The following is a 25992-nucleotide window of genomic DNA, read 5'->3' on the forward strand; positions in this document are numbered from 1 at the left end:
CTGAAGTTGAAACATCTTCTAATTAAACAGTTAAGAAACCAAAATCATCATGTTGTTGTAGATCAAAGTTTAGATGATTGTTGTTCTGTATTTGACAGATTTATGTTAATTAATCGTTCCTGAACGTTATAATAGCATGAGTCCTGTTTGGAAGTGAGTTCTAGCTTTAATGAGGTTGTGTTGTTACACTTTGTTGTGTTGTGGATGTCAGTGAGAGACGAGACACAATATCCATGTTTCCATCCAGATTCATGTGTTCAGGGAGCTGTGAAAAGTGTCCTTGTTTAATTCTTGTCTTGACAGATTCAGGAAAATACTAAAATACTGCTAAATTCAAAGTAAGGATGCAGTTTATGAGTATTTTCCTCTTATATTAATCTGGCAATTATTTTCTCGATTAATCAATTGGTTGTTTGTGAATGGTGAAAAATGTTGATCACTATTTTCCAAAAGCCCAAGATGACGTCCACAAAATGTCTTGTTTTGTCCACAACCCAAAGATATTCAGTTTACTGTCATAGAGAACCAAAGAAACCAGAAAATACTCACATTTAAGAAGCTGGAATCAGAACATTTTGACTTTCAAAAAAAAAAAAAAAGACTCAAAATGACTGATTGATTATCAAAATAGTTGGCAACTAATTGATTAACCGACTAATCGTCGCAGCTCTAGTTCAAATGATGACATTTCAGGAAAAAAAATCATTATATCTCTGATAAAATGGTCTAAATTCAAAGTTCCCTCGCTTTTGTGTGGCACAGTCTTCTTCAGCCCTCTGTATGTACAGAATAATCACCTGTTATCATTCAGTGAAGAAGGCTGTGGGATACAGTCAAAAGCTCCGGAACAGATAGAAAGTCAACCTTGACTTTAGAACAATTGATCACAGATTTATGTTCACAAGATCCAGAATGAAGCTCAAATCAATACACATTTCTTTACATTATGTTATTTTATATCTTCTATCTCTGTATGTATCTTTTTAATCAGACCGAATGCAATTTTACACCGCAACTTTTTAGTGTAATTACAAACTTAGCTGTTTTTTAAAAACTACCATTACAACAAAGCACATTTGTTTCTTTTAATTATAATAATTATAATCTTTTATATGTGATAACGAGCTAAACAGATTCAGAAAATTACTTTTTGTTTTTCTCTGATTAATGTCTTCAAATCATGAAATTACAAATTTTTTTGTTCTGTAACACAGAACAAACAAACAAACAAAAAAAAAATCTAAATATCTATGATAAAATGAGCTCCACTCAAGGTTCAGCTTTTTCTGGAGCTTTCAACCATGTGCAGCAGCACTCTTCAGTCCCATCCATGTACTATTATTGTTACTACATTATCCTCACATGACCAGAGTTTCACATTCAGGTCACCTAAGAAGGAAACGTATTTTATAGAGTATTTTATCGTAGATATTTGTACATTTTTACGCTACGTTTTTATACTTTTTTAACCAGAACTATAAGCATATTTATTATTTACTTTAAGTCTCCTATTCAGCTTTTATAAGCAGTATATAAACAGTTAAAGATGGTTTATAACACACTATTATATAGTCGTAAACAGATACGAGAGTTTATTAATGTATTAGTCAACAACTATAACTCCTCCTGTCAACACCCAGACGTGTTTACTGCTGTATAAACAGATAATGAGTGAAAATATAGTAAAAACACAGTTGTAATGATATAAAATATGTTTTCATAGTAAGTTATAATTATTATAATAATTATAATTATCAAATTATAATTGTTGACAAATACTGTACATTAATAAACACTTAAAAATGTCCTTATTATGTGCTTATAACTACATTATATTGTATTATAAACCAATTAATACATATTTATGTGCTGTTTAAAAATGTAAAATAGGGGGACTTTTTCCAAGATTTTTACACTTTTTACATACAAATCTGAATTTATTTAAATGCTTTGATGCAAAAATGTGCTGTTTTCAGCGAAGGCCCAGATACAATATGTCTCATGTGTCGGGGCTTTAATTCCAACACCACTAGAGTATCTGTCAGTATAGAAACATACTGCTCATGCTGTTATAATCCACATTCGACCACATGGTGTCAGCAGAGGACTTCCTGTTCCACACCTGCTGCTTTCCTACTACTCAACTGTTTTCAACCTACAGTCCTCTGCCAACATCTTAAGACACATTATGATGTCAGACAGGAAAAGTCAGAAACAGAATTCTGAAAATTCAGATAAAATGCTTTAATTTAGAAAATGTTTGGTTTCCATCAGATGTACAAAAATTACAATCTACCGCAGCAGACTACTTCACAAATAATCGGCTTTTTAAAAAAACTTTTTCATTGTATTTTTTTTTTTTGCTTTTTTACACTTTTAGAAAACACTTTAAATTTGGACTAATTATACATTTTGCATTTTATTGTTTACAGTTTATTAATAATATCTGATGAATGCAAACTGAGCAGGATGGATAACATCAAACATCTTTATGAACTCAGACTTTATGATACTTTAAAAAAAATTTTTTGTTAAATGTATGTTTTTTTTACTAGAATGTGTTTGTACTTCCACTGATAAAAAAAACCAACATGATTATCAAATGGATGTTATTGATCCGAGATGGACACTGTTCAGTCACAGAAGGTGAGCGACAGTCTGATTTTTTAGTGTTTTGAGTGTCATTATTAACTGTTTTATGTTCAGAAATCTCTCATTTAACAGATTCGTTCAGTTTTTCATACATATTATACAGTTTTGGCTCAGAGGTAAAACTGTCTACTGCTGTTTTTTTTTTTTAAATTTCTGTCTCTGTTGTAGTTTCAGTTGCTGTGATTACAACATTAACCGAAGCAGCTCTGACAGACACAAGTCAAAAAAAATAAGGTACAGTAGCTACATCTTTAAATGTCTCTCATAACTGCAATTCATTATCCAGTTAAATGACAATCATTAATATTTTTCTTGACTCTTTTCCGGATCTCCTTCATGTCCGGCTGACAGCCTGACCTGCCCCAATGAGGACTGCTGACCAGATGTCAGTGACGAAGGATTTACGAGGTGAGCGGTCAAAGTATGAAGGTATTTCAGGAGCTCATTGGCCTGGTTTGTCTCAAGACTCCCTCATGGCCATAAAGAGGAACCTCCAAACCCCCCGTCCAAACGCATATATACCCCCACAGATTACACTTTTTAGTCTGACTGCCTCACTGTCTCTCTGTCCTTCAGTCAGTCTCTGCCGCCCTCCTCATCGTCACTTTGTAGGTGAGAAACTGTTTTTTCTTTGTGGATTTAGTGGCTATAGGGAATGGGGATGCTCACTTTAAAAAAGAGTCTTAAAAGGGGGATTTCTACCAGAACAGTTCACCTTTTGCAGAAATCAGTTTGTTCGCTGTGTGTTTTAAGAGAATTAATCATATTTTCTGTTTATATTCAAAATAATTATCATGTATTCACAAATATGGTGACAAAGATTCTTCTTTTTGTTCCATATTTTATTCTTTTTGGCCTTGTTGAAACGTAGCATTAAGTCGTGATCTTCTTTAACGTTTAAAAGAATGAAACACATTTCCAAAAAGTGGTTTTTACACCTTGAAAACAGGAAGTGAAAGTTTAAATGTTGGATTTTTCTAAATTTCCTCAGTTATGTTTTCTTCTTCTAAATGTTAAATGTTTTAAGTTTCTCAACCAGACTAACCAGAAATAACTAAAGTGTACTAACTAAAACAATAAGTCTGGATTTCAGAGTTTTTCTGTAAGGACCTAAAAACTTATGGATGCTTTCTTCTATCTTTCTCTATAATGTGTAGAATCAAAAACTGATGTATACAAGTTCCTCTCAGATCTCCATTAACTCTCTCATTTGGCTGCTGGTAGATCCAGTTACCTTTCTGTGAAAAATAACCCAAAATATCAGATTACTTCTGCCGGTTGACATTCCCTCTGAGGCTAAAATCAGCGCTGTGAGCTCAGAAAGACAGAAAGAAGTCAATGATTTGATCACAGATGCTGTAAACACCATCAGCAGCATCTTTCAAACTGAACCACAGCGGAGGTTAACGTCAGGGAGCAGACTGGTAAAAGAGAAGAAAACTTACAGATTTAATGAGAGAGTTTGACTTCTTGCAAGACAACAAGTCGACCAAAATGGTTAATTTAATGTTTAATAACTAAAATCTGATGCTTGTTGATTCATCCTTCAAAATGTTGAAAAGGATTTTATTAAGATCTTCCTCCTCTTCTTTCAGATTAGCTAAAACACGTTACAGCCCATAAAGAGCTCATCGTAAATGTCACTGTTGACCTTTGACCCTGAGCCAGGACTAGCTGTGACCTGATTAGGGATAATATGAACCTTGACCCCTGAAGTTTCTATTTTTAAAACATGGAAATTATCATAAGACACACAAGTCTTCTTGGACCCGCTGAAGGGCCCCCCAGAGGCCCTCAGACCACAAGTTGACAAACACTGATATAAAAATTGACACCAAATTTATATTTTTTAAAATGGTTTATTGATTTGTTTCAGTCTCTGATCATCCTGAAGCAACAGTTTGTCATTACAGGAAATAATTGTTTTGTTTTCCAGTTACACAGATGAAAGAAAGAATATAATCGATAATATATCAATAACATAACCGATCAATAACAAGTATAAAGTGCTTTACAGAACAAAGACAAGGTAGAACATTCAAGCCTAACAATAAAATATAAAAATTAGGCATGATAATAACAAAGTTGAATTAGGAAATTAGATTTTAAAATAACATTTTAACTTTTAACTTTAATACAAATTTTAATATAAAGTTATAATCAAACAACATTGCTTTTAAAGTAACAATTAGTTACAAGAAATTTTCTTTAATTTAGAAATCTTAATGTTTAAGCATGTAAGAGAAGATTTTCCTGATCTCAGTTCATCATAATAATATTTTGTGAAATAATACAATAACATTCATTTATTTCCACACAGGGCTGTAATTGATTTACTATTTATTATTCTGTAATCAAACCAATTAATGTCTTGGATTGCAAAAAATTTAAAAAATAGTGACAAGAACTACTGGCAGGCTAAAACCTGCATAATTAAATTCATAATGATATTTTTTTTAAAAGAGAAAAACTAACAAACTTACAAGTTTTGTATTTTTGTTATCAGAATAATTTTCTGTTAAACTAAAATTATATTCAGTATATTAAAACTATGAAAGTGCTGATGTGACGTTTTTTGCTGAAACAGAGTTAAAAACGAGAACAGGTGTAGCGTTCCTCCTGTCAATCAAAGAGTCTAAGTGAAGGGTCAAAGGTCAAAGGTCTGATCCCGATGTCAGCTGAAGTGTCAAAACGCCCCCCGAGACTGAAAACAGAACAACCTCACTAAGTGTTAAACTGACTGACGAAATCTATGGAATGAAAAGTTGGAAATTGTTAATATATTTAAAATTTTCATTAGAAAACAATTAAAAAAAACATTTTATAGTAGATTATGAAGATGTGGGAGGGTATCAATATTTTACAAGTACTGATTAGTTTGTGTCTGGATGTGTTTGGATGTGTTCTCTTATTCTTCTTTTATCACATATTTCTTGAATTAAATGATATTTTTGTCATATAATACTATTACTGTTTTATTGTTTAATGTTCCTGTAGAGATACTTAAACTAACACTGATGTTTTTGAGAAATTTGACTCTTTTTATTAAATGAAAAATGAAAATTTTTTGAAGAAAAAAGTGTTTATACTCACCAAAGTTCATAATATAAATATGTATTGTTTTGGTATCAAGACATCAGACTTAATCGTGTGATATTTTTTTGTATTAACTGTCTCAATTTTTCTGATTGTTGACAGAGTCTGAAACTAAAAAGAAGTCAAAATGTCTGAGTAAGTAAAAGTTTATTCTCAGATTCAGATTCTTACAATCTGTATTTCTCAACCTTTTAACCATTTAACATTTTATTGAGAATTGCTAAATCCCTAAATTATGTAATAAATATCACGTTTTCCAATCATTAAAGGGGAAAGAAGATGACATCGAGCCGCAGGCATCATCTCAAGGTAAGATCCTACAAGAATTATGTTATTATCCACCAGAAAATAAAGTAGATTCAGCTCCGTCATGGGCTCAAACACAGCTGGATGATCATGTTGCTCTGTGTCTACTGGATGTGTGTATATATATATGTATATATATATATATATACATGTGCTGACATGTTCGCAATAACATCTTTATAATGTGACAGTTTTTTCAGGGTTGTGTGTCACTGTTGTGTTTGCGAAACTGGAATAACTTACAGATCCTCTGCAGACATGTACTGAGACATATAAAGATATTCTGTCTGGAACAATAATGTGTATAATTAAGTGTAATTACTGTGTTAAAATCCTTAAAATTACATCTCATTTCCTGCTGGACACCAGATGTTTACTCCTTCACTGTGTGTTTGTGCACCGGAGGCTTCAATTTTCCACATCACACTTGTGTAAATTGAGTATTGGACCACAATTGGCTCCAAACTAGTTATGATGTCACAAATCCTTTTCATAGTCCTGCCCTTTAAAATCAGATTTTCAACGAGCTCAGAGAAATTTTCCACTTTCAGCAGATGAATGTGAAAACAAACTCTGCACAAACATCATTCTGCACAGAGATGCTCAAACATTTTTGAGCGACGGAGGTCTTTAACTCTTTATCTCTTTGTCTTCGTCCTGCAGAGTTTGATTCTGCAGATCGCTGCCGGCTGGCTGGAGCAGGAAGCTGCCGACATCGCGGCCGCTAAAGAAGCTCACATGGAAGAGAACTGCCCTGCCCCCGACCTGAGCGGAGACCAGGCGTCTCTGGTGGTAAAAAAATCACAGAAAAAAACACAGATAAAAACTTCACTTTGAGTCTTAAAGGAATGGTTCGCAATATTCAAGTCTGTCTTCTTCGTCTTTTAGAGAACAGTAGAATGTTAAAATACAATAAAACATATGTGCAATCCAAGAAGGCAGATATAAAATGCAAAAACATTCAAGTGTGTCTTAAACCAGCAGTCAGGTGTCCATAGTAACAGTGAAAGAGGTTTTCCTCGCTGTAATCATTCCTCCTGTTCATACTGGATATTAAAAGATCCTTCAAATGTGCTTTCAATGGAAGTGATGGAGGCCAAAATCCACAGTGTGTCCACACAGTCATTTAAAAGTAGATGTGAAGCTTATATTCAGCTTCAGCAGTCTGAGTTAGTCATATCAAGTGGATATCTGACACATTTACAGTCTTTTTAGCATCAAATTCCCTCTTTGTGTTTCCTCAGACAGTGTTTCCCTGTTGAGCTGCAGGTGGAAGTATAGTAACAAAAAGAGGAACTTTGGCACTAAAAAGACTGTAACGTTGAAAGATATCTACTTGATTTTACTCATTTGATTTAATTTGACGCTGAAGCTTCATATTAGCTTCAGATAAACTTTTAAATACATTTTTTGCACAGAAGGAGGACTGTGGATTTTGTCCTCCATCACTTCAATTGTAAGGTCATCATGAAGAGATCTTCTAATGGTCAGTATGAACCCGTCCTTTAAAGAGGAGGAACTGAGACTGTGAAGAGTTGATTTTGTGAGAGAAACCTTTCTCTTTTTTTATATATATAATAACAGGAAATCTGCAAAAAGCTGCACCAGGCCCTTGACAAGATCGATGAGGACAGATACGACGCTGCGGCCAAAGTGGAAAAGACAGACAAAGAGGTAAAGACATCTCTGAGTTATAGATGCTGTTTACCAGGTATTACATGTCAAAGAGAAACTGAACCTAAAGCTTTGTTGTAAGATTTATCTTTGTACTATGATTTAGATGATGTGTAATTAGATGATGATCCTCTAGAGAAGGAGGTCATCCATGAGAACAGAACATATTTGGGTGCAGAGGGGAAGTTTTCTAATTGAATAATTACATAAATATTTTGGATATAAATTACAAAAGACAATATTCAGCACAGTCTGTTGCAACATTGAAGGTGCAGCTCTAAAAGTGTTTTCTTTGGTAACAAATCTTGGCTCAGAAGCAAAAGATATGAATCTCAATTTTGGGGATTATATTTAAAAATTTGTAGAAAATAGCATGATGTCAAAAGAGTCAGAGACAACAAGCATCAACACTGAAAATAACTTGTTTTCTTGAATGTATAAATTATCAATCTAATACAACAAACAACAATTGAACTAAACAAATTAAATTACAAATCATTTAATGATTTTGTTATTTTCTCTTTGAGCAGTAAACTGTAATTACTTTTCTCTTTCTGAAAAGTCTTGGAGTCTCTGTGTAATAATAATCTTTATTTTTCAAAAAACCATGTTACAATGTGCTTCACATAGGGTAGTTAATTAAAAAAAGTAGAAGTAAAGAACATCTGAGGGGGACGGGAGTGCCTGAAACCAAAGTCAAAGTTCAAAGCACAACCAGATCAGTTAGATTGTTCCTTTTATTTAGTTCGGTGCGTCTATGGCTGCGTTTCCACTGCAGGAACTTTCCCCGACGACTAAGAACCTTTTGTGGAACTCAGTTCATCTACCTGCGTTTCCACCGGAAAAGTACAGGAACTTGGGGGGCGGGGTTTGCAGGGCTGACCGTCACTGATTGTGTACTGTTTCATTCATAAAACAAAGAAGTGTTCCAGTATGGATTTAGGACAAGAAGACATTTCTCTTTGTTTGTCAGTCTTAAAAGTAAAGTTAGACTTTGCTGTCGGCTTACTGATGAAAAGAGAGAGAGAGCAGAGGTGGTCGAGCGAGCTAGAGAGTGAATGAAGAGAGGGAGCGGCGGTAGTGAAAACAAAGCCGGTGAATGAGAGAAATGAATTTTATTTTCTGATTGTTTCATGTTGTTTCATTATAAAGCAGAAATAAAAGCACCGCTGTTATGTTTTTTTATTCCTAATGGGTCTAACCTGCATGATCTACCAGGTTCTTTAGATGTGGTGGAAACACAAACAGGAACTTTTAGTTTCTAGTTCAGTTCCTCAGATTAGTTCCTCTGGTTCCTATAACTTTTGGTCAAAACGGGGCTAAACCAGATTTTGGTTAAGGCAGGTATCTCTCAGCTGTGTCTGGACTTTAATGCTCCGTCTGCCATTTTCAGATTGCAGAGCTGAAGCTGAAGGTGGTTGAGCTGGCTGGTGTGAAGAAACCCGCCCTGAAGAAGGTGCGTATGTCTGCTGACGCCATGCTGCAGGCTCTGCTGGGTGGCAAACACAAGGTGACCATGGACCTGAGGGCCAACCTGAAGCAAGTCAAGAAGGAGGTCAAAGAGGAGGTGAGACACAACGACATATTTACTTTCTACTGTTACATATCCACCTGACGTCGGACACGTGACCTGAACCCGTCTGTCCCGCAGGGTGCCGAGGCCGTCGGCGACTGGCGTAAGAACATTGAGGACAAAGCTGACAGGAAGAAGATGTTCGAGACTTCTTAAAGACTTTCAAATCAAACTCTTTCACAGTTTCACAGCTCTTCCACCTGTTACATCTTTCCTTTTTCATGCAATTGGAAACACTCGTGCCATTAAATTATTTTTTGGAATAAGGAAATGCTCTCAAACTGCAGTTTTTTCCCGGCGATGTTTGGACGTTTAGCTGAGATCAGTAACCAAAGAGGTTTTATGTTCAACACTGTTAATCTGACAACCCAAAGTTATCTGCATATTCTCTTGTTGCTATTAAACCAGTTAGATGTTGGTGTGATCGGAAACTGACATTTAGACAAAGATAAATTCCAAAGAAGAAGCTGTTTGCAGGTTCAGAAGTCACTTTAGTTTAAACGTACATTTAAAATTACAGAGTTCCTCTTAAAGGATGAGTTCCCAGTGTTCCCAGTGTCTTAAACCAGCAGTCAGGTGTCCATATGAACAGTGAAAGAGGTTTTCCTCGCTGTAATCATTCCTCCTGTTCATACTGGATATTAAAAGATCCTTCAAATGTGCTTTCAATGGAAGTGATGGAGGCCAAAATCCACAGTGTGTCCACACAGTCATTTAAAAGTTGATGTGAAGCTTATATGAGTCTTCATCAGTCTGAGTTAGTCATATCAAGTGGATATCTGACACATTTACAGTCTTTTTAGCATCAAATTCCCTCTTTGTGTTTCCTCGGACAGTGTTTCCCTGTTGAGCTGCAGGTGGAAGTATAGTAACAAAAAGAGGGACTTTGGATGAATGAATCTTCAGATTATTTTATTCCCCATCACTTCCATTGTAAGTGCATTATGAAGGGATCTTCTAATGGTCAGTATGAACAAGAGGAATGATTAGAAGTGCAAGAAGTGAACCTGTTCTTTACTGTAGATTTGTCTTCATGTGAACCACCAGATGTCAGTGGAGAGCCTCTCTTTTCTCTGCTGGATGTTTTTACTTTTCCTGCACATCTTCTCTCCTTTAGCTTTAGCTTCAAACATTAAAAACTTGGCTTCTTGCTAAATATTTCCATCAAATCACAATTCTTGGGTCAACATCTCCTTCACGTTTGGTGACTTTGATCACAAACAAACGGCGGCACCATGAAGTTCTACAAACGGTGAGTAAATTCATTTTCTTCTTTTCACTTCACTTTTAATGTAAACACTGCATGAAGTTTTGTCTGGCCTGGAAACTGTTGATGTTCCTCTTCATTTGCTTAAAAAAAACACATATTAATATAGTTATTGTAGCTGTATTGAAGCTATACATGGCGACACCATTCAATCAATCTTTAATATTTAAAGAAATCAACTTCTTTACTCATCTAAAAGTCTACATACAACATTTTGTCTCAAATTGCTCTAATTGGTGGTTATGATGGTGCAATTATATGATGGTTTTTGTATTTTTTGTGGCACCAAAATTTGAAGCTTCATTTTAAACTGAAACAAAATCTCAACTTTAAATCTGCATATAAGTTAAGTTAAGTCAGTTTTATTTGTACAGCCCAATATCACAAATGACAAATGTACTTCAGGGGGTTTTACAGTCCTCTGTACTTAGACCCTCGATTCAAATAAGGAAAAACTCCCCAAAAAAAACCTCTTTAAGGGGAAAAAATGGAAGAAAGCTCAGGAAGAGCAACAGAGGAGGAGAAACTCTCTCCCAGGACGGACAGACGCGCTATTAATGTCAGTCCTGCTGCTTCAGGCCTCGATTTAAAATATATCTATTTATGGAATTTAAACTTAGATTTGTGGTCTGTGATCATTTTCTTTACTCTTATACGCTGTTTATTTTTAAGGTTACTGATGCATTTATCAGTGTACAGATATAGTATTTAAATAGTTAATATATAATAATATCTAAAGAAACAAATTTACTTCCAAATATTAAAATTATATCTTTATTAAATCATGATTTCTGGTACTTTTGTGGTCAAATCCAATTTTAAATGTATGTTTAATCTGTACCTCTCACCATTCATATCATTTAGTTATTTAGATGCCAGTGTTCATTTTTAAGGTTATTGATGTGTTTTTATATGTATTGTAATTAATTTAAATGATATATTCTATGTCTAATTCCTCTTTAAACTTCATTAAATTATGGTGTTTTATACTTTTTTGGTGGCAAAGTTAAAAAACTTCACTTTGATCTAAAACTAATACAGTTTCACCTGTTTAAAGGTAGAGTCAGCGATTCTAATCCAGTACACTAGTGAATAAATACAAACACTGTGGATTTCTTGGAAACAATTTTGGTTTCTGCTGCCGGTCAGCCTGGTGGAGGCAGTTTCTCCGGCCGCCGTCCTCTCAGCTGACAGACGGACGGCTGCTTGAACGCCGGTCGGGTGAGGAGGAGTCGGGAGGCTGCAGAGCGGCGGCGAATGTGGACGGACTGTTGACTGTTGTGCTCACAAGAAACACATCCTTTTCCGCTCGTGTTAAAGTGTGAGAGGAGCAGCGGTGACTCTATAGCTGATGCATCGCTCTGGGTCCACCATATTACTCTTTTGCTCGTTGCCATGGCAATCTGCATCCATTAATTTCAGGGGGATGGAGCCTCAGAAGGAGCACTAATGGATTTGTTTGGGTGTTTAGTTCAAATATCAACAATCTTTTTCCTCCAGAATGACTGACTCCACCTTTAATCTAAGATCAATGTGAGTCCTGTTGCTTTAAAATATTTAGAAACTTTAAACTGACATTAAACCGGCTTCTTAATTCAGATGTTGCTCTAGTGAAGAATAACTTCTCGTCAGTGATTGTTTAACACATTTATGTTGCTTACATAGAAACCAGAGTTTCATTTTAAAACTGTGCGACAACAGCTAAGTTTAAACTCAAATCCGGTTTTATGAATCCAGGTTAAGTCGAGCTAAGCCTCGTTAGCTTACAGGAATTCTTGACGACTTCACACGCTGTTCTCACTGCTGTCCTGTTAAGCTGCAGCTATAAAACCAACTGAATCTATGAGCAGTGATCAAGTCTCATACGCTGCCTGGCTGTTGTGCCACAATTGCTTCATCCCGTCACTTTTCTCCCTGCCAGGGAACCTGATAGCATCTGTCCCGCGTCCAGTCCAGGGAGGCGACTTCCTTCTGGCAGAAATTTACGATGTTCCTCGGAGAGTTGCGGTGGTATTTCTGGAGCCTGTCGACCGATTGGTCTGATGTGGCTCTGCTACCATAAATAGGGTTGACTTTTCTGCTGAGTGTGCACATCACACCTTATATACCCTGTTTAATCTTTACTGTTCTGGACTTGCCAGTGTCAAACCCCCCTTCTTCTTCTTCTTCCACCTTCCTCCTCACGTTCTCACGTTCAGTAGGTGAGGGACTTCATTCGCTCCGGTAGGAAACAATACAGAGTCGCTCTGTGGTCTGGTTCACAGGTGGGACTTAAGTGGGGTTTTTTTTTTTAAAGGTGGAGCTGCAGGTGTGACCTCTGACCTCTGAGGCTGCGTTCAGAGGTAGAAACAGAGAGTTTTACAGCAGCTGAGACTTGTTGGACTTATTGAAGGACACTGTAGGACATTCAGCTGAATGGTGAAATAACTGCAGGACCTTCAATCAGACTTAAGTTTGGACTTAAAACTGAAGCTGATTCGTCTTTTTTGTCGTCTTATTTTGGCTCTCGAGGGTTCGGTCAGGCTTGTCTTTTAACGTAAATCAGCTAATTACAAACTGATGATGTTTTGTTAAGCTTGCATGGTGCTGGTGGAGGCTTTGAGGTTTAATATCTACAGATTACAAGTAGGTAGCAGCTTATTTGATGAGTCTGTAATTTCCAAATAATCTCATAATAATGTGCAGGAAGTGTCTTGAAGTCATTTAGTAGTAATTAAAAGGAGAACAGGAACTAATCTAAACCCGTCTAAATATTCCTTCACTATTCAGTCCTCATACATGTTGAACTGTATGCCTGCCTTTAAAATGTTTGCATGCTCAGCTGACTCTCTTAATTAAATTGGAAGTGAACTAATTAATTAAAGAGTGTAACTTCCCTGCAATTAGTACAATCCAGGAACCTTCTTGGAAGTTATTTGGAAATTACACCACCTGCAGATTTCTATAACTCTCAGCTCAAGACTTTTGTCATAAACTTTTATGTATTTCTTCAGGATGAGGATTGAGAACAGTGATTTATAGAATAATGTTCCTTTTTGGCTGCGATTGGACGCTTTGTTATGACTGTTTTTTCATATATTGAGAGCAGCTTTGTGACTGTAGATTGTTTAAGTACTTGCAGAAACATAAATGTTCTTTGTTGAGAGTTTTCTGACCTTCGTGACCTTTTTAACCCCAAACCCTCCAGTGTTGAAGTGTAAAGACATTTTTATATAGAATCTAATTCTTTAGATTGTGACTAAGACACTGAATCTGTTTGTGGACACAGCTTTGCTACGGCATGCCACTGCAGGATGTTGGAATTGGTGTTAACGCCTCTCACCACGTGCTTAGCGCTACATTTGGTTCCTCCGCCGGTGGCATTTCGTGCTCAGGTCTTTTGGCTCGCTGTAAGAAGTTCAATTCCAGTCAGAATGTCTTCAGAGGGGGCAACTGTCGAGCGGGAGGGCCTGGCATCTGACCCCCTGCCGTCCCAAATTAGCTGGTTTGTGATCGCTGGCAGCCGTTTTCCGTGATAGTAAAAGTATCGTGTTTCCTCCGGAGGGTCCAGGGGTCGCTAATTGATAACCAAGCTGCAGCGGGACCGTGTCCAGTTCCTCTGTGGACAGCCTTGAGCTTCTTTATGTAAACTGTCTGCTTATATTTGACTGATCAGTGTTTTCTGTCTCTGAACAGGGTGTGAAGATCAAAAACAGCCAAAATGTCTGAGTGAGTACATCTTCTTCTTCTTCTTCTTCTTCTCCTCTGATGTCATAAAAAAAAAAACAGCAGTGTAACAAAAACTGATCTGATCCAGCATCACATTTTATTTTATTCTTTTGAAACAGTTGTAACAGCCCTTTAAATGACATTTTAAGACATCTTAGACTCATCTGAACAGGCTAAACTTTATTTTACAGGTCTGTCATTTCTCTAATCTTTGTGTAGGAAGTTTTGGATTTAAACATCAGTGTGCGTCACAAAATAATGTCTAAAATAATGTGTCTAATTCAGTGTTAATTGATGACTGATCAGGGAGAAACACAGGGATGATTAAGAGTCTGTCCTAGCAGGAAAAAGAAGTAAATGAATAAAATGTGTAATCCTTTCTTTAAACATCTAGTGATCCCAAATTTTAAAGAGGAATGATTGTTTTGTGACGTTATAATCTATTATTTTGTCCACAGTGTAATTTTGTGCCAGTTATGTGGAAAATAAAGACAAAGTTCAGTCTTTAATTAGAGTTTAGTTTTGTTGAGTTCATAAGAGGAACCTCACTGAAATAACGTCTCCAATTAAATCCATTAAAGTAAATTCATTATTCACTTCTTATATATATTATATTATTATTATTTATGTTTTTAAACTAGACAAATGTCACATTTTTCACAGTTTCATGATTACACTAGAAAATAATTTCAGCTCATTGATTTAACAGATTTAACAGTCTCCGTTTATGCTATAATTAAATTAGTGAATAGTTAATTTATTGACTTAAATATACTAATTCAAATATATAATATTTATATATAGAGAACTGCAACAATCAATCAATTAGCTGACAACTATTAAATTGATCCCCAGCTATTTTGATAACAGATTAATCGTTTTCAGTCATTTTTTTTAAGAAGAAAAAGTCCAAATTCTCTGATTTCAGCTTCTTAAATGTGATATTTTCTGGTTTCTTTAGTCTCTATGACAGCAAACTGAATATATTTGAGTTGTGTCAACATTTTTCACCATTTTCTGAAATTTTATGGACCAAACAACTAATCAATTAAAAAAAAACGGTCGACAGTTTAATAAGTGATGAAAATAATCATTAGTTGCAGCTCTTTATAATATAAAACACACTGTAAACACATAAACAGATAAATAAACTCACCCGGCAACATACATGCTACGTAGTTATTTACAGGAACCTTCTGAAGGATTTATGGTTACATCAGTTTCACACCCAAAATAAATCAACTTAAATCACACTCAGCTCCGGTTTATTAATAACATTTTAATGTATTTATAAAATATAACATCTTTTATCGAGACGGAGATTGGAGTTTGATGTCTGACATTAAGAAATATCAGAAAATAGGAACAAAAAAAGTATGAAATCGTATGAAAATCATCTGAAGAAACAATCAGTACATTTTTTCAGGGAGCAGAAAAGGTTTAGGTTTAAGTTTTCGAGGTTTCCTGTCATCAAATGAACATTTTGACCTGCTGAAATGTCAGAGGATCAAGTCGATGACGTTGATCCGTCGTCGTGCTTGTTGAGATATCTCAGTCTGGATCGACGTGTTGTTGCTGCCGTCAGTGCGGCTGAAATGTTTCTAAACTGATCCGAACAGATGTAAAGAGAGTTTGAAGGTCAAACATTTAGCCTCAGATGACAGCAGCTGTACATGCTGCTGGTATGCGTGAGGAGAAATATATTAAAGCAGGAGGATCATACGGATAATTATTAGTAGTAAAAGACAAACTTTAATATGATATCAGTGAGTTTTATCTCAATTTTGTTTTTACACTCCTCACAGTATTTACATGCTGTGAGTGTTATTTATGATTCACATCTACTGCTTGTATGAAAAAAGTCTCTTTATTTATAAATGAGCGTCTGGAAACTGGAGAATAAATCAATAAATACTTTTTTTGGCCTGTTTTAAAGTAATATTTCGACATTTTGGGGAAATAAATACTTTTCTGGCAGAGAGTTGATGAGAAGATGAATCCTTGAGCTGCACAATTATTTTCATTATTGATTAAATTTGCTGATTTTATTGTTTTTTCCAATGATTTAATTTAACTCCGAATCATGAGAAAATAGTGAAAATGCCTGTTATCCTTCAAGAGATGAATTCAAATGTCTTGTTTGGTTCAAAACCCAAAAGATATTTAATTTACTGTCAAACATGATGAATAAAAGCAGCAAAACCAGTGACTTTTTAACATTTTTGCTTGAAAAAAAATCAAACTTTTTAGTCAATTAATCGACTAAAGTTGCAGCTTTAATTGATACCTGTCTGTTTCGGCTGGTTAGCTTAGCTTAGCTTAGTTTAGCTTAGCTTAGCATAAAGACTGTAAACTGAAAACTCACTAATAAACACGTTTGATCTCACTTGTTTAACTCACAGATGAGAAGATCAATACCTCTCTTATCTGAGAGTGAATATATTTCCTAAAATGTTGATCTGTTCTTTAACTTTAAACGATATGAACGGATGACGACGTTCTAATGTTTATCTAACAGGGGAAAGAAAATGACGTCCAGCCGCAGGCATCATCTGAAGGTGAGAACAAAACCTCGTGGTTGTCGGTGTTGTTGTTGTTAGTCGAAACACTTTCACCTTTAACTGTTTTTTTTTTATCTCCTTGCAGAGTTTGATGCTGCAGATCGCCGCCGGATGGATCGAGCAGGAGAGTAAGGATCTCGAGGTGACGAAGGCGGCCTACATGTCCGAGCATTGCCCCAAACCCGACCTCAACGGAGACCAGGCCGCCCTCCTGGTGAGACCGTGTTTTTATCCTGCAGCTTCATATTTCACTGTCTTCAGGCAAAAAATGTGAAGTATTTTAATGTTGCTTTTTCTTTTTGGGACATAAAAACACTTAAACAACATGTTTCAATCAGTTACTGTAAAAACTGAGGTGTTTTTTTTTTATTTTTTCTTATTGCAAACATGACAACAAAAATCAGGAGACAGATTTAACATTGATCCTGACGCGATTATTTCTCATATCCTGAATAAAAGAAGGAAATCCTGCACTGTGAGGTGTGATATATAGAAAAGACAAACAGACAAGAAAACCAGTAGAGGCCAAAAAATGAATCTGGTCACATGCACTGAGTTTTAACAGATGTGAGATACATGTCAACATCTGTTAGATTAAAGTAATCTCATCTTGTTAATAAAGAATTTACCTCAACTGAGATAAAACAGATAATATAAGACTTGACTTCATTATATGAGGGAGTTGATGTTTTTATTGTGTTCTTTTTGTTGTTTTTGGGTAAAATAAATAAAGACAAAAGATTTAAGATCTATAAGTATTTCCTAAAGACCTAAATAAATAAATAATAATAAATAATTTCAGTGATTTAAAGTCTTAATAACCTTAAAAATGATCCTAACTGGGTTTTCTCTGTTTGTATGTGACTAATAAACAGCTGAGAAAAAAGTGTTTTGTTTGTTTATTTGTTAACAGGAAGTCTGCAAGAAGATCCATCAGGCTCTCGACAAGATCGATGAGACGAGGTACGACGCCGAGGTCAAAGTGAAGAAGAGTGACAAAGAGGTGAGGAAGAGTTTATGTTGAAACTATAATCAGAGAAGAATATTTTCTCAAGTATTTACTGTCCTGTACTTCCATTTAATGCTACTTTATACTTTTACTCCAATACATTTATTTAACAGCTTGACATAGTCGTTACTTCACAGATTAAGATTTATTATTTATGAGCTTGATGTAGTTAAAGTATTGCAGTAAAAGTACATAAGTATTATGAGCTTGATGTAGTTAAAGTATTGCAGTAAAAGTACATAAGTATTATGAGCTTGATGTAGTTAAAGTATTGCAGTAAAAGTACATAGGTATTATGAGCTTGATGTAGTTAAAGTATTGCAGTAAAAGTACATAAGTATTATGAGCTTGATGTAGTTAAAGTATTGCAGTAAAAGTACATAAGTATTATGAGCTTGATGTAGTTAAAGTATTGCAGTAAAAGTACATAAGTATTATGAGCTTGATGTAGTTAAAGTATTGCAGTAAAAGTAGTGGTTTGGTCCCTCTGACTGATATATTATTATATATGACATCATTAGATTATTAATAGTGAAGCATCAGTGTTAGAGCAGCATGTTACTGTTGTAGCTGCTGGAGGTGGAGCTAGTTTACACTACTTTATATACAGTTAGCTAGTTTAGTCCAGTGGTTCCCAACCTAGGGGTCGGGCCCCTCCAAAGGGTCAGCAGATAAATCTGAGGGGTGCTGAGATGATTAATGGGAGAGGAAAGAAGAAAAAACAAAGTTCTGATACACAAATCTGTTTTCAGTTTTTGGACTTTTTCTCTAATCTTTGATTTTTTGCTGAAATATTGGATCATTTGAACATTTACTGAAATGAAAGCATGTGAGAAGTTTAGAGGGAAAAATCACTATTTGGTGGAGCTGTTAACAACTCATAGACATGTGAAATGTGACCCCGACTACACACTGCTTTTTGTAAGACGTCAAAAGCCAAAAAGGTTGGAAACCACTGGTTTCATCTTTAACAATGTGTTGTATTTTAAAAGCTTGTTATATTATCCATTGTGTCAAATCTTCATCTGAAAAGTAACTAAAGCTGTCAAATAAATGTAGTGGAGTAGAAAGTACAATATTTCCCTCTGAAATGTAGAAAGTAGCATCACATGGAAATACTCAAGTAAAGTACAAGTACCTCAAAATTGTACTTAATTACAGTATTTGAGTAAATGTATTTAGTTACTTTCCACCACTGTAAAATATGATGCACTGTTGCAGATTAAACCAACCAACAGTTTATAAAGTAGTTAATAATACAGTTTATAATTTATAAAAAATGTTGATACTTCAGTAAAGGATCGTCCTCCACCACTGACTAAAACTGTAAAACTGACTGATAATTGATTATTGATAAAATACCTATTAATTATTAACAGGTATTTTTCTTCCAGGTAAAATTAACTGACCTGATTGTTTTTAATACTGAAGTCAAATAAGTGAATATATCTCAAACATCACCTGACCTCCTCACATCGACTCACCTGTCTTCATGAGTAACAAAGATGTTTTAATGTGAACATTTGATTCAGTTCTTTCTCAGTTCTGGATTTCGCTCACTAGAGCTTCAACTAATGATTATTTTATTTACTGATTACTTTTTCAGCAAAAAATGGCAGTAATGTCAGTGCAAGGAGACGCTTTGTCCAACCAACAATCCAAAACGGCTGCAATTACTGGTTATTTAAATAATCAATTAATCAGTTAATTTCTTAAGAGTCCATGTTGATATCTTCAAATGTCTTGTTTTGTCTGATCAACAGTCAAGAAGCTTCAAACTGTCACATCTGAGAAGCTGCAACCAGCAAATATTTGGCTTTTTTGCTTAAAGAACAACGAAAACGTCGATTATAAAATAGAGAAATAGATTTGAGTAATTGTTGCAGCTCTACTCTACACACTTACATCTTGTTGAGCAGATTTCCGTTAAATCTGATGAGCACATTGATCCATTAATAGGCATTGATGATTAGAGTTTGATTGTTACTCTAATCTGGGAACTTGTTTCAATTGGAAATGAACAACAAAATTCAATGAGAGAGCAACAACGAAAGATCTTTTTTTACCACTCAGAACCTCAAGAACTCAAAGAAAAAGGTTCTTTTATTTTTTTATTAGATGAAGAACCTAAACTCGGTTGATGTTTTAACTGATACGCGACTAAATAGACTTCTGATAGAGTTTCTCTACTTGTGCTGTCTAAGAGTTCCTGAAGAACATTTTCTTTTCAAAGACAGAAGTACTAAGACTTTACAAAAAAGTGTTTTGAGCAGGTTTTTATTGGTGCCAGTATGATCTCCTGATGAAAACCAGTGCTGTAGGGAGCAGTTTCTGTCATTTTTGGCAAAAGATTTAGCAATAATATGAGTGTAAAAGACATAAATCATTGTTAATGAATGCTATTACACGCCTTGATGTTTCTTTGTGACCAGATTGAGGATCTGAAGCTGAAGGTGGTTGAGCTGGCTGGCGTGAAGAAACCAGCCCTGAAGAAGGTGCGTATGTCTGCTGACGCCATGCTGCAGGCTCTGCTGGGTGGCAAACACAAGGTGACCATGGACCTGAGGGCCAACCTGAAGCAAGTCAAGAAGGAGGTCAAAGAGGAGGTGAGGAACGAGTCCAGCAAACTGATCACAAAGCTTAAAATCAGCTCAGACTAAAAGACTGTTGAGACTGCTGTCACATGATTCCTTCCATGATGAACAAAGGGTCATGTGACAGCAGCAGGAACTAGAAGTGTTGACGTCAAAGGTTAACATTTAAAAAAAAAAAGAAATGTCAGGAATTCAACCAGTGGAACCAGCAGTCCAACTGTTTGGTATTTTCCTGACCTGGAGGTTCAGAAGCAGTATGAAGACAGTTGTTGTATTTTTATTGAAATTTGGTCCTAAGTTTGATAATAATGCTTGAAATATAAATAAGTTATTTCAATTAAACTCTCTCCAACCAAAAGCAGCACAGAAAATAACGTTTGATATGGTGAAAGCAGGAAAGTCAACGGAGAGACGAGGAAGTTTCAAATCTGTTGGATATTTATGGAGAAGCTTCTTCTATTCAAGCCAAACTGGAAGGAATTTATCGTAACCGAACGTGAACACATCATAACATAAAAACGCCATTATGATTTGACTGTCGCAGCACAGATGACATTATTCTTATTATTCCTGTTCACATTAGGGGTGTGCCTAAATACAAATATGTTATTCGGCAAAGCACAAATAGGGTTTTTTTCCCCCGAATATTTGTTTCATACAAATATTTTAAAAATTATTTGTTTTCAGGAAGAAAAATAAACCATGTATCTCAGTCTCTCTCCTCTGCTCCACTGTTACATCTATCAGCAGGTCTTAACAAGGGGAGTCACATCCACCCGCTACATGACGCACATTTCCTAATTTGGACATTACTCCCAGATTTGGGGAGTGTTCCCCAGAGATAAAGCTGAACTACTGACACATGCTTCATGAACACTTATTGTAACACTTACATTTTCTAAAATTAAAAGCGTAATAAAAACAAAAACAGGATTTTTAAACCTCTTTCCACTTTTATTTGAATACAAATACAAATAATTTTGCTGCCTCAACAAATACAGATACAAATACAAATACTAGGCCATCTGCACATCCCTAGTTCACATGCAGCTCACACTTCAGTTTAATCTTTGCAAATCTGCACACTGGATCCAGATACATGTCACTAATATCTATAATGTAATAATATATATACATTAATCAGTAATATCTGGATCACGGATCTGAGGCCTGTAATGTGAACGCAGCCTAACAGACTCACTATAAACAGACTCATGAAACTTGCTAGCTTAGCAACATTAAGGCTACAAACAACCCACAATGCAACACTCTCTGAAGGAGCCGGTGTTACAGCCTCATTTTCTTAAGACAAGTTTAAAAACCTGCCAGTAAAAACATTTCAGTGCTTTCTAGAAAATTTGAGGTATGAAGTTTGAAGTATTGTTAATGTTTACAACATCAGATCACTTAATAACATGACAGACATTATTGTGTGATATATTATTGTTTCTAAAGCAGTTTTAAGTGACTGCAGGTTTATTTTTATACCTTATATACCTTTTTATACCTTTATACATTAATGGAATGAAGGAAAAACACAAGTCTTTGAAAAGATGTGTAAGTTCTTAGGTTTTGTCACAAAAGAGTCTTTGTATTAACGAATCTGCATCTCTTCAGCCAACAGAGGCCGTCGGCGACTGGCGTAAGAACATTGAGGATAAGGCTGACAGGAAGAAGATGTTTGAGACTTCCTAAACCCTTCACGGACCGGCGAGGACGACAGCAGGGAAGACGTTTCTGTCCGAGGTCTGAGTGACTGAATGTGTCTCTTGTGTCCCCCACAGCAGCAGGACACTCAGGGACGAGAGCTTTTTTGTTGTCTTTTGGTTGTTTTTGTGATACCGTCGCCCCCCCCCCCCCCCACTACGTGAGACACAGAACTGAAACCAAGTCACGACATCATGTACACAGTTTAAAAAAAAAAACCAAACGTCTGACAGAGAAACATCATTTCAAAATGTACAGGTTTTCATTAGAAATAAATCTTTTAAAATAAGACAAAGAATTTTGTTCGCTACTTTTATCCGTGTATCAATCCTTCTTTTTGGTTTTTCACACAACACATCAAACTGACACCAAAATATTTCTTGAGAAAGGTGAGATATATAAATAATACATATATAAAGGAAGTTTTCTACAATATTAGAGATTAGTTTCATTTTAAATTAGTTTCAGAATATAACAGAGACAGTGATGATAGTCTTTACATGAAAGAACAAAGAACAAGACTAAAATACAGTAAATGATCTTCAAAACCACTAAACACTTTGAAAAACCTTGAATGTCAGTCGCTAAATTAAACCTTCATAAATAAACACATGTCTCTCATCATTTATTTTAACACTTAAATGCACAAATTCATAAATAATGGTGAGTTTTTTTTCAATATTTCTGAAGAGTAAAGTAAAAAAGTAAAGTTGACAAAAAATAGAAATGACTTTGGATCATAAAGTAATGAAGTGCTACAGCAAACAAAAAGGTCTGAGTTCTGCTTTTGGAGATTTAATATGTGTCGCAAAGTCCATTTAGTAGCTGGTCTGGAGCTCTCAATCATATCTTCATCAGCAGATGAAGTTCGTCCAGCTGTCCAAAATGGACGAGAAATCCTGAAAGTGCTCAGAAAAAAAATATGACTTTGATCGTCTCCAGTTCCACAACAAGGGAGCAAACTCCACCTGCAGATGAAGACAATATGTGATATGATCGAAAGCTCCAGAAGAACTAAATAAATGGACTTTGTGATGAGATGTTTTTTTTCTTTTTTTAATTTTTATTTTTTCAAAAGTTCTTCAAACTCCCAATTATCATTCCAGAGAACAGAAACATGCAGAACACAAACAAACAAATAAAGAAAGAGAATATATATATATATACGTAAATATGAACAAATAAACAATAAAATATAAAAGTAAAGTGATGTATTTACTCACAGACATTCACTGTATCCACACATACTTGTTTCTTTCTTCTGTTTAAACATGTATGTACAGAAATCTTCAGCTGAAGCTCATCTGAAGCTGTTAGCTCCTCCGTCGGGTCGTTGTTATTATGAGCTCAGAGGTTTTCAAACATGAAAACTTTATTAAAACCAAATGTGAGACACAACAGAATATTTCAATCTGATGTGACGGTGTAGTCATTAAAGATGACATGATGGGGTTAACATTGATGACGATGCTTCAAGAAAGAGAACTTGAGAGAGAAGGTGAATATCGGTGCATTTTAAAGCTGTTTAAGGACTTCTGAAAGACTTGTGAGACTGGTCCTTCCCCCCTCACACACACACACACACACACACACACACACACACATACAGTGAATCTGCATCAGATCCGGGAGGGCTGTCTGCAGATCGGGGCTGGGCCGGGTGTATTTCAGGAGCTCGTCAGCCTATTGGTCTGACCGGGAATCCACTTCCATAAAGAGGATCTGAGCATTTTGCTGAGACATGACAATCCAGCATATATACCCTTTTTCATATTTCACTGTCTGTGGCTTTGGCAGTGTCTCCTTTTCTTCCACCAAGTGTGATTTGCGCTCTTCTTCTTCGTCTTCTTCCTCCTCGCAACAGGTGAGAAATCTTCTTTTTTCCAGCCTCTTTGAGCCTCTCTGAGATCAGCATCTTTTATTTCATCTGCGAAAACGAAAACGAAAAGAAAAGAAAAAAGATTTCCAGACTCTGTTTCTAAAAAATCATCCTGTAGATTGTAGTTCGTTACTCCTTTGACATCCTGACATCTTGAACTCACTTTCTACATGTTTGCCAGTGATATTCGATCTTTTCCTGACAGACTTTTATTTATGTGACAGACTTTAATTTATGTGAGCTGTTCAGCAGAGCTGCGCTATGTTTTATGGTCCTGAAGCTGTTTGCAGCTCAGTGTCAGAAAGTGATTCAGTAGAACCTTTAAACTAAAATACCACAGTCAGGATCTTCTTTCTGTACATGATTCATATGTGATGGCCTGGTTTGCATCAAAAAATTTAACAAAACATGTTTTTTTTTTGACTGAGAACATCCTTTCTGCTGTTTCCAGCTACAGCAGACGAGACAATATTCACCTTTAAAGCTTATTTTACACTATGGGACAATAATACTCAGATTTAAAGACTCTCGAGTGCTTAATTAACCATTTAATTAATATGGATATGGATTCTTGGCCATTATTTCTTCTATTTTTAGTGTTATAAGTTGTAAATTTAAATCCCTTACCCTCGTTGAATGAAACTCAGAAAACCAACACAGTTAAACAACTTTTTAAGCTGTTAAATTTAACACTTTCAAACAAAAAGCTCACTGAAACTATTAAAGACAATCTGGATCTTGACTGGGAACTTGATTAAGATCTTCATTAAGAGATGACACTAAATCAAACGTGGATCTGATATTTTGCTTTATAATTTTCCGCTGGAGAAGTTTTTTTTTTAAATCAACTCTTCACGCTGGTCGTAAAGCCTTCGAGAAGAGACACCCGATCCGGACCGTCCCAGTTTAGTTCAGTCGACGTCGCTGCTCTTCAGCTGTGGCCTCAGATCACGTTACAGCACAAATATTCTCGTCCATCCATCTCCATCGGCAGGAGCAGAACATGCTGATCTCACAGAACCTCACGCTGAAGTCATGATGTGAACGACTACGGTGTTCAGCAGGGGTCAAAAAGACTAAAAATGTCTCCTTCCTTCAATGTGTTTTTTTTTCATGCAGGTTGTGAACCGCCGCCAAGATGTCCGAGTAAGTTTTCTCTGATTAAATCTCACCTGAAATATTATGTTTACAAGCACATAATCTCACAATTATATGAAAATATGTGTAAAAAAAGCAATAAAGGTGAAAAGATTTATATTTTTCTTCAGTATTTTATAATATTATCCTGAAACAAGGACAGAAATCTGCTTAATTTCAATATACTGGATGAATACATACTGGCTAAATGTAAAATGATCTATATGAATATCACATGTTGATTTGACACAACTTCCTCCTAAACAGGAAAAAGATGACTAACAGCCGCAGGCATCATCTGAAGGTAAACAACCGCTAAACATATCGATTTCTATCACAATAAAAGGTGCATGAATAAAAGTTTATGTGTTATTTTATTTGTTTATTTAAGTAAATTTAAGATTTATTTATATAGCACAAACATTACAGAGTGTTTCACACATCAAAAGCAACAAGCAAACATGAAAATAACAAGATTTATGTTTACGGAAACAGATGTTATAATGGTTATAATGCAGAAATAAAATAAAGTTTTAAAAAAAATCTCTGTTGAGCTGGATAATTTAACAGTAAAAGGTGAATTATTCCAAAGTTACGACTCTGGTTGGCTGATCTGAGACACTTTAAGTTACTAAATGGACGCAACAATTCAGAAATGTTCTCAGGAGCTTCACCATGTAGATCCTGACAGTAATAACCAACATTTTATATTGATTTGTAAACTCTACCGACAGCCATTGGAGAGAAACCAACAATAATAATGTGAGTCTTTGTCTTTGTTAAAGCATTTTGAACAATCTGCAGACGAGCTGCAGCTCCTCAGTGAAGG

At 35.5% G+C, this 25992-nt stretch overlaps 3 protein-coding genes across 6 annotated transcripts in view; all 3 read left to right on the forward strand.

Moving 5' to 3' along the window:
* Positions 1–1933: 1933 nt before the first annotated feature.
* LOC137183636 (troponin I, fast skeletal muscle-like) lies at positions 1934–14280 on the forward strand. Of its 3 annotated transcripts, none has more exons than XM_067590828.1 (10): positions 1934–2886; positions 3004–3060; positions 3229–3264; positions 5851–5883; positions 6018–6057; positions 6718–6846; positions 7639–7728; positions 9122–9295; positions 9380–12832; positions 14244–14280. In XM_067590828.1, the coding sequence occupies exons 4-9, from the start codon at positions 5876–5878 to the stop codon at positions 9455–9457; spliced, it is 519 nt and encodes a 172-aa protein (XP_067446929.1). In that variant the 5' UTR covers positions 1934–2886; positions 3004–3060; positions 3229–3264; positions 5851–5875; the 3' UTR covers positions 9458–12832; positions 14244–14280. The 3 variants fall into 3 exon arrangements, with proteins under 3 accessions (XP_067446929.1, XP_067446927.1, XP_067446928.1); XM_067590826.1 differs by having other exon boundaries at positions 9380–12791; XM_067590827.1 differs by having other exon boundaries at positions 9380–12769.
* LOC137183635 (troponin I, fast skeletal muscle-like) lies at positions 12702–22335 on the forward strand. Its single transcript, XM_067590825.1, has 7 exons — positions 12702–12769; positions 14244–14276; positions 16795–16834; positions 16923–17051; positions 17751–17840; positions 20279–20452; positions 22058–22335. The coding sequence occupies exons 2-7, from the start codon at positions 14269–14271 to the stop codon at positions 22133–22135; spliced, it is 519 nt and encodes a 172-aa protein (XP_067446926.1). The 5' UTR covers positions 12702–12769; positions 14244–14268; the 3' UTR covers positions 22136–22335.
* Positions 22336–22549: 214 nt separating this feature from the next.
* The window catches only part of LOC137183637 (troponin I, fast skeletal muscle-like), a 138728-nt gene continuing 135285 nt past the window's right edge, over positions 22550–25992 (forward strand). The window contains exons 1-3 of one of the 2 annotated variants that reach the window (XM_067590830.1): positions 22550–24011; positions 25146–25172; positions 25431–25467. In XM_067590830.1, coding sequence (XP_067446931.1) covers positions 25165–25172; positions 25431–25467 — 45 coding nt within the window. In that variant the 5' untranslated portion in view covers positions 22550–24011; positions 25146–25164. The remainder of the gene's footprint in view (positions 24012–25145; positions 25173–25430; positions 25468–25992) is intronic. The other variant, XM_067590829.1, reaches the window with a different exon arrangement.

The sequence above is a fragment of the Thunnus thynnus genome, chromosome 5, assembly GCF_963924715.1.
Source record: "Thunnus thynnus chromosome 5, fThuThy2.1, whole genome shotgun sequence".
Lineage (NCBI taxonomy): Eukaryota > Metazoa > Chordata > Actinopteri > Scombriformes > Scombridae > Thunnus > Thunnus thynnus.

Coding starts and splice junctions, on each gene's coding strand:
- LOC137183636 (XM_067590828.1), top strand. Junction 6,847..7,638: donor GAGACCAGGCGTCTCTGGTG/GTAAAAAAATCA, acceptor ATATAATAACAG/GAAATCTGCAAAAAGCTGCA. Junction 9,296..9,379: donor AGAAGGAGGTCAAAGAGGAG/GTGAGACACAAC, acceptor TCTGTCCCGCAG/GGTGCCGAGGCCGTCGGCGA.
- LOC137183635 (XM_067590825.1), top strand. Junction 16,835..16,922: donor GCCGCAGGCATCATCTGAAG/GTGAGAACAAAA, acceptor ATCTCCTTGCAG/AGTTTGATGCTGCAGATCGC. Junction 17,052..17,750: donor GAGACCAGGCCGCCCTCCTG/GTGAGACCGTGT, acceptor ATTTGTTAACAG/GAAGTCTGCAAGAAGATCCA.